The 12,165-nt window shown below is 33.3% G+C and overlaps 1 protein-coding gene across 5 annotated transcripts in view; it reads right to left on the reverse strand.

The window, feature by feature from the left end:
- LOC148599879 (voltage-gated delayed rectifier potassium channel KCNH8-like) overlaps window positions 1-12,165 on the reverse strand; it is an 80,897-nt gene that overhangs the window by 37,816 nt on the left and 30,916 nt on the right. For all 5 annotated transcript variants that reach the window (XM_088557654.1, XM_088557655.1, XM_088557653.1 and 2 more), the window contains one exon: window positions 10,902-11,084. In XM_088557654.1, coding sequence (XP_088413780.1) covers window positions 10,902-10,980 — 79 coding nt within the window. In that variant the 5' untranslated portion in view covers window positions 10,981-11,084. The remainder of the gene's footprint in view (window positions 1-10,901; window positions 11,085-12,165) is intronic.

Raw genomic sequence — 12,165 nt, forward strand, 5'->3', positions numbered from 1 at the left:
GACCTTTTGATCTAAAAGCCAAAATTAAACCAGTGTTACCCAAGCATCAACAATACCAAACAAATGCATTCTCGATATACGATATGACATTTTCTGTATCATTAATGATGCAATATTTACTGTACGCTAACTTTTTGCCATGCACGATTCATCAACCATACACAATAAAATATCATGCGTTCAAAATAGACTTTTCAAAAATCCAAGTACTGCCTGTACTTTGAAGGTGTTATACAAAGTAAACATTAATCATAAACAATAAATATAGAATAACAAGGTCATATCAAAACAATGAGAACAAAGATCGGAAAGACAGAAAATGGCAGCATCTTCACCCGATGTTATGAGGGTACTAGCACAGCCAGTACTGTTACCACGTATAAACAAAACGTTATTACATGCTTGATCCAAAGAGTAATCAAGGGAACCAAGGTTATAGCGGTAATCAAAAGAATGTAATCCAGGGACAAAAACCAGAAATGGAAAACAGACATACACAACAAAGAACATAAAGTAACTAAAATCATACATAAATGAGCAACTCGGACTCCACTAAAAACTGGGAGCATGGAGCAGGCGTACCGGTAGGGTAAGCGTCCTCTGCTTTTCTAGAAACACCCGCCGAGTTGCTCATAAAAAGTCTAGTCCGGGGTAGACAAACGAGGAAATGAAAACTATGACCCGTTGAATGAATCAGTTTTCATGGTGCTGATGGATACACTATAACGATCCACGAGTTCATGGTGACGACCATTAAACTTCTGTAAGGATGACTTCAATCTTGTAGCAACATAACCCTGTTCCAGAAGCCTATTTGTCCTAGCGCGATACATAAGTCTGCGTAGTTTCGACAAGCTCTGGCATAACGTATGAGTTGTGATATGAACACTCCATACACAGGAGCCGAATGGATGTTGCCACAGATGAAAGGAAAGTTGACAATTCTGAATGAAAAGACATCATGTTTATCGTAAAGTTTGGTCAATAGTTTTCCTTTACCATCGATTTCAAAGTGTAGGTCAAGATATGAAAATTCAGTTGATAGTGTTTGATATTATACTCTGCTTTTAATGATAGTTTTAGCTAATATCTGAATTTTGATCGCAAATTAATTTTTGTTTTAATTGATTATGCATTCAAATAGACCGGTGTTGTGGTATAATGTCAAATATTACATAAAATAATGTATACTGTTTGTTTGATAGCAATTGAGTAGAGACTTTGATGTAATTGGATGACAATAAGTGGAAGATAATAATCTAATCCAAACAGTTACGTCAAAATAACTCTAGTAAATTGATGAACTGTATAATAAGTGTTATTGATCAAAGATACAATACCATGAGTTTGCAGGGCATTTTTGGACAGTTTAACAATGTATTTTATAAAATGATTTGCCATAGTGAAAATGGCTTGACGATATGAATATTGATTAAATCATAATAGAATGTGGTAAACAAGTTATTGACGAACAAATGTGCAACTAAAATCTGTAATGAATTCATACGCATTATTTGAATTTAATACAATTCTATACTCACACGTTTCATAGCTGGATCTGCAAAATGTACCACCAAAGCTCTTTCAAAACTTTTAACTTCTGTACTCACAACTGTCAAAGAAGGTCTGCAGTCCTACCACAACACTTGTTACTCCCGCAAAGGTATTAATTCATTGTGGATCCTGGAAAATTCGAAAGATCTTTTGGAGACAATCAGTTCAAGTCTATTATCTGAATATAATAGCATTAAAACCTATGATTTTTCAAAACTGTATACTTCTATTCCCCATACTCAGTTAAAATCCCGACTAAAAAACATTATACATCGATGTTTTTCAAAAAACGATAGTACACCTAAATACAAATATATAGTTCTTGGTAGAGATTTCTCATACTTTGTAAGAAATAATTTCAAATCATCTTCCAAATATAAAGAGGAAGATGTGTACAATACTGGAATTTGTAATCGACAACATAGTTGTCCAGTGTGGTGGACGTGTTTTTCAACAAACGGTCGGTATTCCAATGGGAACAAATTGTGCTCCTTTACTTGCTGACCTATTTTTTCACTCTTATGAGGCTGACTTTATAGCTGATTTGATCACAAAAAAAGAATATCGTTTGGCTAGATCCTTCAATCTCAGTTTCCGCTATATAGGTGACGTATTATCTTTAAACAATCCTAAGTTCGGGGGTTTGATACACCGCATCTACCCAAAAGAACTTGAGATAAAGGATACTACAGACACTGTGAAGTCAGCCTAATACCTTGACCTACACTTAGAAATCGATGGAAAAGGAAAACTATTGACCAAACTTTACGACAAACGTGATTACTTTTCATTCAGAATTGTCAACTTTCCTTTCATCTATGGCAACATCCATTCGGCTCCTGTGTATAGAGTGTTCATATCACAATTCATACGTTTTGCCAGAGCTTGCCGAAACTACGACTTTTTGTATCGCGCTAGAACTCTAACAAATAGGCTTCTGGAACAGGGTTATGTTGCTACAAGATTGAAGTCATCACTGCAGTCGTCATCATGAACTCATGGACCATTATGGTGTATCCATCAGCACCATGAAAACTGATTCATTCAACGGGTCATAGTTTTCATTTCCTCGTGTGTCTACCCCGGACTTGACTTTTTATGAGCAACTCGGCGGGTGTTTCTAGAAAAGCAGAGGACGCTTACTCTACCGGTGCACCTGGTCCATGCTCCCAGTTTTTAGTGGAGTCCGAGTTGCTCATTTACTTTTGTTACTTTGTATGTATGATTCTAGTTACTTTATGTTCTTGGTTGTGTATGTCTGTTTTCTATGTCTGGTCTTTGCCCCTGGATTACATTCTTTTGATTACCGCTATAACCTTGGTTCCCTTGATTACTCTTTCACAGCTGTCAAAGGAGGTCTGCAGAGTTATGATGATACTAGATTGAAGTCATCACTACAGAAGTTTTATGGTCGTCATCATGAACTCGTGGATCGTTATTGTGTATCCATCTGTGCCATGAAAACTTATTTATAAAGAAAATGTGCAACTCGGACTCCACTACAAATTGGGAACATGGAGCAGGTGCACCGGTAGGGTAAGTGTCCTCTGCTTTTCAAGAAACACCCGCCAAGTTGCTCATAAAAGGTCAAGTCCGGGGTAATCAAACGAGGAAGAGAAAACTATGACCAGTTGAATAAATCAGTTTTCATGTTGCAGATGGATACACCATAACGATCCACGAGTTCATGATGACGACCATAAAACTTCTGTAGTGATGATTTCAACATAACCCTGTTCCAGAATCGTATTGGTTAGAGTTCTAGCGTGATGCAAAAAGTCTAGATAGTTTCGACAAGCTCTGGCATAACGTGTGAGTTGTGATATGAACACTCCATACGCAGGCGCTGAAGGGATGTTGCCGCAGATGAAAGGAAAGTGGACAATTCAGAATGAAAAGTCATCACATTTGTCGTAAAGTTTGGTCAATAGATTTCCTTTACCATCGGCTTCTGTGTGTAGGTCAAGATATGAGGCTGACTTCACAGTGTCTGTAGTATCCTTTATCTCAAGTTCTGTGGGATGATGCGATGTATCAAATCCCCGAAATTTGGATTGTTTAAAGATAATAGGTCATCTATGTAGCGGAAACTGATATTAAAGCATCTAGCCAAACAATATTCTTTCTTTCGGATCAGATCTGATGTAAAGTCAGCATCATAAAAGTGAAGGAATAGGTCAGCAGTTAAAGGAGCACAATTTGTTCCCATTTGAATGCCTACCGTTTGTTGAAAAACACGTCCACACTGGTCAAATATGTTGTCGATTAAAAATTTCAGCATTTTGTAAACATCTTCCTCTGTATATTTGGAAGAGGACTTGGAATTGTTTCTTACAAAGTATGAGAAATATCTACCAAGAACTATATATTTGTAGCTAGGTGTACCATCTGTTTTTGAAAAAAACAAGTATGTATAATGTTTAAAATAATAATAAAGTCGGGAATTTAAGCGGGTATGGGGAATAGAAGTATACAGTATTGAAAAAAATCATAGGTTTTAATGCTATTATATTCAGATTATAGTCTTGAACTGATTCTCTTCAAAAGATCTTTTGAGGATCCACATTGAATTAATAACACTGCGGCAGTAACAAGTGTTGTGGTAGGACTGCAGACCCTCTTTGAGAGTTGTGAGTATAGAAGTTATATGTTTTGAAAGAGGTTTGGTGATACATTTTGAAGATCCAGATATGAAACGTTGTTTGTATTGATCTTAGTGGAGTTTCAGAATCTAGTACATAAACGGTAAATCACAATCATCGTCCTTGGTCGAGAGACCAAAAGAGGATAGCACAGACTTATGGTTTTTTACAATCTCTTCTTTGAAGAGTGTGGTAGCAGTATAGGTCTTATCACTGCTATTATTTTCTACGTCTACCTCTGATAATAAATATTGGATGCTAAACGTTTTGCTGACAAAAACAATGTTGCTTTGTCTTTGTCTGCTGGTACGACGACATATTTGTCATGTATAATAGACAATATCTTTGCTACAGCGGAGTCTTTGAAAACTGATGTAGCCTTAGCATTCATTGGCCTACTTAAAACTTTAATTCGTTTCAAAACTAAAGACCTCCCAACCTTTAATCACGCTGACAGAGAATCAGTGTATTCTTGTTCTCGTTTTATCTATTTTCTAGCATAGTCCTTCACGGCATCCATAATAACTTTAAAGTTATAATTCCAATTTATGGAGCGTGGTTCACGGTATTCGGGACCTTTAGAAAGGATATTATGCGGATATGTGTTTTCGATGATGGTTAAATCTCCCGTGACGACGTCACCAAAAGAACCATATTTGAGTTTTTGCAAGAACAGTCAAGTAGTTAAGCCTTGAAGTCCTCAATCTCGAGGTTCTGCAATAGCCTTTTACAGTGGAAAAGTTTGGATGCAATGGGTGAAGTATAGGAATATGAAATAATTGGAATGGATTTGTCTTTGAAATATGGGAGAATTTTGTTTATAACGTTTTTGTGATGGAGGATGTTAGCCAAATTAATTGAATCTACCTTTGGTGACAAATGGTAGTGGAAGAAATGATGGTTTTTCTTCATCTTGACTTTTCACACAAACTGGTTTAAAGAGTCTGTGGAAACCAATATCCAAAATGATGGCAACAAGTCTGTATAATGATGAGGTGGGGTCAAAAACAGGAGTGTCAAGACTTGTTTCGTAAAGGGAGTGTGATGAAGACGTTTTTGTATGAAAGGAAGGAGACCATCTATGGCGACATCATGTAATTTTGGTAACATATAGTGGCTATCGCCATGACTTCTTTCCCGTTTTGGATTTTGTCATGTTCATCAGATTTATGCTATTGTTATATTGGCTTGAAAGGTTTCCTATACTTTTGATGTTATCATTGCATCCGTAAGGTATTGCATTACCTAGTCTGCGTATCTAGTACTCCTCTCTTTCCTTACGATAGTTTTTAGTTAGAACGGGGCTGTTCGTAGGATGATAATTTTTTTTTTAAATACGAAATTTCATAGACAGGATTTATTGATCTTATTGATTAAAATGCCGATAAACTATCGGGAATTCGGTGGTGTTAATTCTCGGACGATGACCGCACATTCTTTTGTTTAATCATTCTTGAGTTTCTCCGACATATACTAAACCACATAAGTTGCATTCTAATCCATATATTAAGTTTGATTACTGCTATAACCTTGGTGCCCTTGATTACTCTTGCAAATTAAGTCATCAAACAAACTATATATGCACCATTGGTATGTTTTTTGAACTATGAATAAGTTTACACGATAATGATATTATATTGTTGTTATAATAAGGTATTTCGGCCAAAAAATAAATATATATTTTTATCACCGAAACATTCCTTTATGTCTTATTCGTTTGTTTCTTTTAATTGTCTTTTTCTATTGCTTTTGTTAATTAAAAGGTAAAATGCATGTACATTCCAATGTGTTCAAACTGCGGACGTTCATTGGGTAATGGTAGAATAAAACCTTGGTTGTAAATTATTTGCATTAAATATGGTCGTGTGGCCAATAAAATCACATATAATGTATTATTTTGTTAACCAGCATAACAACATTAGAGATTGACCGATAATGAAAGAAGTTTCAAATTTAACATATGATTAAAATTATATATGTGCATGCGACATATCAAATTATGTAAGATTAAAGAAACTGTAATCTGAATCTTATCTGACTTTCACTTTTTCCATTTGGTATAAATTACAAAATTGGATAAAAAAAGACGTTTCGTACACTAACAGATGACCGCAATCATCATAACAAAAGGCTCCATTGACAGGAAATGTAATAAGTCATTTCATTGGTCTAATGTAAAGAATGTTCGGCTGAAGTATAAATATAACGTTTATTCAAATAGCAATAACAGAATTGTTAGAGTCAGTACGTGAAACTAAATATGAACAAAATGTAAAACATGTATTGAATGTTCATTTCTAATTAAGACTGTCTCACAGAAATTTGGCTTTGCAAATTTATATAAGGTGATTGCTGTCAATTGTAACAAAGTTATAGGACATCAAAAACTTCGACGAAATCCACACATTACGAATAAGCATGCATTTCTCCTAGGTTGGATATGTATACACAACGTTGTGAAAATAAAACAAACCAATCGTTATGATTGATATTCTTAATTCTAATCCATATCTTGGAAAGAACCTCCATAATGTTGGAAAGACTTGAGTCCAATTTATTCAGAGAAGAAGACGCATATAATGTTGAAAATTTGAGTCCCATCCATTTCTAGGAAAGGATCTAATGTTATGGTATAAGTCCAATGTGGGAGATAACTTTAGTCTGTATAAATTTATCACAATAAACTCCCATACATTTGTAATAACGAGTCCAGACCATTTATGGGAAAGGACATCCTTTATGTTGCTTTATCGAGAATCACATCCATTTCTTGTAGAGGACCTTTATGATGTTGTTATAAGATGAATCAAATTTTTTTCTTGGAGAGGACCTTATTAATGATGTATTAATATTAATCCATTTTTTTCTGAGAGAGGACTTAATTAATGTTGATTTAATATTAATCCTACCATTTCCTATTGGGGACCTTTATAATGATGTTACAACACGAATCCCATCTACCACTGGGATGGGACTTCCATAATGCTGCAATAACACGAATCCCATCTACCTCTGGGATAGAACTTTCATAATGCTACAATAACGAATCAAATCTATTTATAGGAGAGAACATCCATGATGTTGATTTAACACGAATCAATTCTATTTAAAGGAGAGGACATCCATTATGTTGATTTAACACGAATCGAATCTATTTATAGGAGAGGACATTCATTATGTTGATTTAACAAGAATCAAATCTATTTAAAGGAAAGGACATCCATTATGTTGATTTAACACGAATCGAATATATTTATAGGAGAAGACATCCATTATGTTGAATTAACAAGAATCAAATCTATTTAAAGGAGAGGACATTCATTATGTTGATTTAACAAGAATCAAATATATTTAAAGGAGAGGACATCCATTATGTTGATGTAACACGAATCAATTCTATTTATAGGAAAGGACATCTATTATGTTGAATTAACAAGAATCAAATCTATTAAAGGAGAGGACATCCATTATGTTGATTTAACACGAATCGAATCTATTTATAGGAGAAGACATCCATTATGTTGAATTAACAAGAATCAAATCTATCTAAAGGAGAGGACATCCATTATGTTGATTTAACATGAATCAATTTTATTTATAGGAGAGGACATCCATTATGTTGATTTAACACGAATCGAATCTATTTATAGGAGAAGACATCGATTATGTTGAATTAACAAGAATCAAATCTATTTAAAGGAGAGGACATCCATTATGTTGATTTAACAAGAATCAATTTTATTTATAGGAGAGGACATCCATTATGTTGATTTAACACGAATCGAATCTATTTATAGGAGAGAACATCAATTATGTTGATTTAACACGAATCGAATATATTTATAGGATAGGACATCAATTATAATGATTTGACAAGAATCGAATATATTTATAGGAGAGGACATTCATTATGTTGATTTAACTCGAATGAAATCTATTTATAGGAAAGGACATCCATAATGTTGTTATAACATAAAAGAGAGGACATCCATAATATTGTTATTACATGAATCCCATCTTTCTGAAGCAGAGGACTGCCATTGTGTTGTAATAATATGCTGTGAAAGTATTATTTTTCATGGTTTTCGTGGGTCTGTTTAACCACGAACTTTCGTTCCAAACAAAAAGTAAAAAAAAACATTCGTTTCTGTTGTAAAATTGTCAAATCCACGAATTCAAGAATCTACGAACTGGTCGTTTTCCCCTACACCATGAATATTGTTGCCCAAGAATTAAATACTTCCACAATAAGTCCTAACCCGTAGCTTACACCTTTGAGCAAGTAAATAAACTCATACAAATCTGAAAATGAACACCTATTCTCCACATTATAGATTATATAAACTGCACACCGATTGTGAAACAAATGACGTTAAGAATGTGAGAGTCCAAAAACGATACAGTAATAGCTTTGTGATGCTTAAAACAATTAACAAATCAGTGGATTTATTACAAAATAAAATTACTTGGATATATGATGTTGTACTAAATACACTATTCCCATTCCCCATCCTCACTCCATTCCTTATACCCATTCCCCATATACCATAGAATGGAACATTTTCCCCATACAAGTACTGTAAGAATTCTTGTCTTCAGAATCAAAACTACAAGAAGCAAGGAACTCGTAATACAAACATATTCTAAGACTGGACTCTGTTCCAAATAAAAAATCTACGTTATATTAAATGTATTTGTTTGCTATTTTAAGATATAAAGAAATTATTAACCAATATGTGGTTACTAACATATTTTAAACAATTCCAGGTTGAGTTAAATATGCTCCGATAAATTATATATTACTTTTAAGCTCATTTGGTGTTGATTTAATTCTTTTGAATTTAAGTCTGACTATTTAGCAGTCTACAGTTGTATCAATCTTAAAACATTGTTGTGTTTGGTTTATAATTAATAATGGAAAAAAAGGAAACAATCCCAGAACGTTTCAAAACCTAAACATGAAAGGAGTATGAAAAGGTGAATTTTAAAATAGCTTGGCATTTATCAATACGAAACTATTTAATTATGTTCATTTAGTACCTGTACAATCAAGTTATAATATATTGTAAAGTTAATGTAATTGGTACGTTCAATGCTTGTATTGACATATACTTGACGTTATAATGAAATGAAAACAGTAATTCCATACAGTCAAACCAAAGGCTAACTTTTTTTTTATTATGGCTTACTATATAATGCACCAATGATTCCTCAATGTTGGTACAATGTGTCTATAACATGCAGATCCATGATTCTAAACTATTGGTGTAATGTGTCTCTAACATGAAGGTCTATGACCCCCAACTGTTGGTACAATGTCTCTAACATGAATACCTATGATTCCCAAATGTTGGTACAATGTGTCTCTCACATACAGACCTTTGATTCTCAACTGTTGGTATAATATGTCTTTAACATTAAGACCATTGATTCCCAAATATTGATACAATGTGTCCCATACATTGCAGACTCCCAAATGTTTGACATATATTAATAACGTTCACCTGATCATGCTGATTGTGTCTAGTTACATTTTGTTAACATCAATTTGCTTTTAGTGTGCATTAGATTTTATTTAAACAAATACTGCTAAACAGTGATAAACGGTTTGTTTCACATCTCATTAACTAAGCCTATTCAGTATACATTCAGTCCGATAATTGCATCTTTACATCGTTACGTTTTCACGTCCAATTAGTCCCAACAATCAGTACAAGTCGTTATGTTGACAGCGTGATAATTATGTGCTGTCAACAAAATTCTGACATTAGGAATTCAGTGCAATTCGTGAATTCCCTTCACCAAAACGAAAATAGGTCAATCAATGATAAAAGTACATTTCAAATGATACAATTCTTGTTTGCAAATGCTAGACTGCTGTAGAGTAGGAACTCTTTTTTTTAAATTTTTCTGCATACAAATTTAAAAAAGGGAACACGTTTTAATGTAATATAACAAACAAAAAAAAGATAACAAATATATATGTTACTAAAAATGAATGTCAAGTAACTTTCAAACAATCTATTTTGCAGGAAAACATATTTTTTTTCTTTTCGACTTCTATGAACAAAAAAAAAGATGAAAAGAAAACAAAATGTATAAAAGAGTTTTCCTTTTATCAATTACTTACATTTCTTGATATATTGTATGTAATTACATGAATTTTTGTGGCATGGGCTTTTTGTAATACTTGTTTATTGAGTTAAAATTTATTATTCAAAATATCTTCTTGTAAATCATAAGCTGAGTGTTAATCAAAACGAAATTCGAATTTCAATGAAATCTTGAAACCTGACGGGCTTCAATTGTATTTCTTTTTACATTGCAAAGGTATTTGCCAAAGTTTCAATTTGAAATAAGATTATATCTTCGGTGGGTCATTTCGAAGTTTCCAACAATGAATAATTAAACAGGCTAACACTTAAACATGGAAATTGTTTAAATGTTTTCATGAATAAAATTTAAATTTTTGATAGACCCACTATGATACCCGTAGTTTAACCATCGAAATCTCCCAGAATATTATAACATTGGAACGATACGTGCATCACCATTTTACGGGTGTTTGAAAACAATTTCACCCCTGGACCGACGCTTGCATCACAATTTTAAGGTGTTTAAATACCATTTCACCGTTTAATTGATTGAGATTGTATACACGTGGAACCAACTGATTGGAAGGTTTCAGATCATAGTAATACTTACGTGTTCCATCAAACTTTGTTGCTATTGTATCTAAAAATGTATTTTGCTGTTGTGCTAGAAACCCTTTTCGTGCTGTCATTTTTATTCAATCAGATTCTTCATTATTCCATATTTTATCGCCATACTCGGTTTCTGCTAGCATCCTATGTGCTCCACTTTGTTTCACTTACTTTCCGGAACAATCTGCAAGACAAAAGTAGCAATATGTATAAAGCATATATAACTTATCTTTCATCAATTTACTTAATACGCAAAATTTGTGCAACCCATATCCCGTCCCCCATTCCCCATTTATTATTGTCCCAATTTCAATTCCCAATTGAAATTTCCCGGTTCCCGATTAAAACAATCCCATCCCCATGGAATCCCCATTGAATTTTTCTTTATCAAATATTTACATTTTGAATTGAATTATATATATTTTTGAAACTCTTTTATTTGAAATTCAATTTAATGCATTTATTATATCAATAAATACCTCCAAAACCAAATCCCTATCCTCCCCATTTAAAATCCCTACCCTCATACACTATTCCTATCTCCCAATTCCGATAAATCATTCCCCACGCCCCATCCCCAATATACGTTTGAATGGGAAATGTTTCCTGAACAAGAACTGTAATCAGTCTTAGTTTGTCATTTGGTTGTTGCACTTTCGAGATAATATAGATTGTGTATGAGCTTAATACTTTGGAAGAGTCATTGTTCTTGAATATGTTCAATTTGGTTGATTGAAGATGAATGTATTGTATTCTCAAAAATCTCGAAAATGCAGATCTAAATGTATTAATGTCTATTATTACGTAACAATATATTATAGCGTCTATTGGCTCAAAAAGCATCATTTGTTCTGTGGGTTTTCCAACACCATGAATCACCTCTACTGTTGGCAGTGTCTGAATTTTATATGGATTGGTATTTAAATGGTGACATAATTATCAAAGAATGGATTAAAGTAAGTTCTATCATAATGGCATCCACATACTTCCTTGCACAATAAACAAAGTTTTAATATAATGACATTCACATATTCCGTGACACACCGTTCACTGGAACATTTTGCAATCATAAAAATTTCAACCTCCTTTTTACAGTAGACCTTTGACCAACCAAAAAAAATAAGGGCGAACTATCAACAAGTACTGGTCAATACGTCATTCAACATTTGAATGATATTGAACAATGATATTTTCACTTTAACAATTATGAACATACAAAATTTATCTTGTTTAAAAAAATCAAAAATGACCAAACAAAATACATT

The sequence above is a fragment of the Perna viridis genome, chromosome 13, assembly GCF_037379345.1.
Source record: "Perna viridis isolate PV_CMFRI_1.1 ecotype Kerala chromosome 13, ASM3737934v1, whole genome shotgun sequence".
Lineage (NCBI taxonomy): Eukaryota > Metazoa > Mollusca > Bivalvia > Mytilida > Mytilidae > Perna > Perna viridis.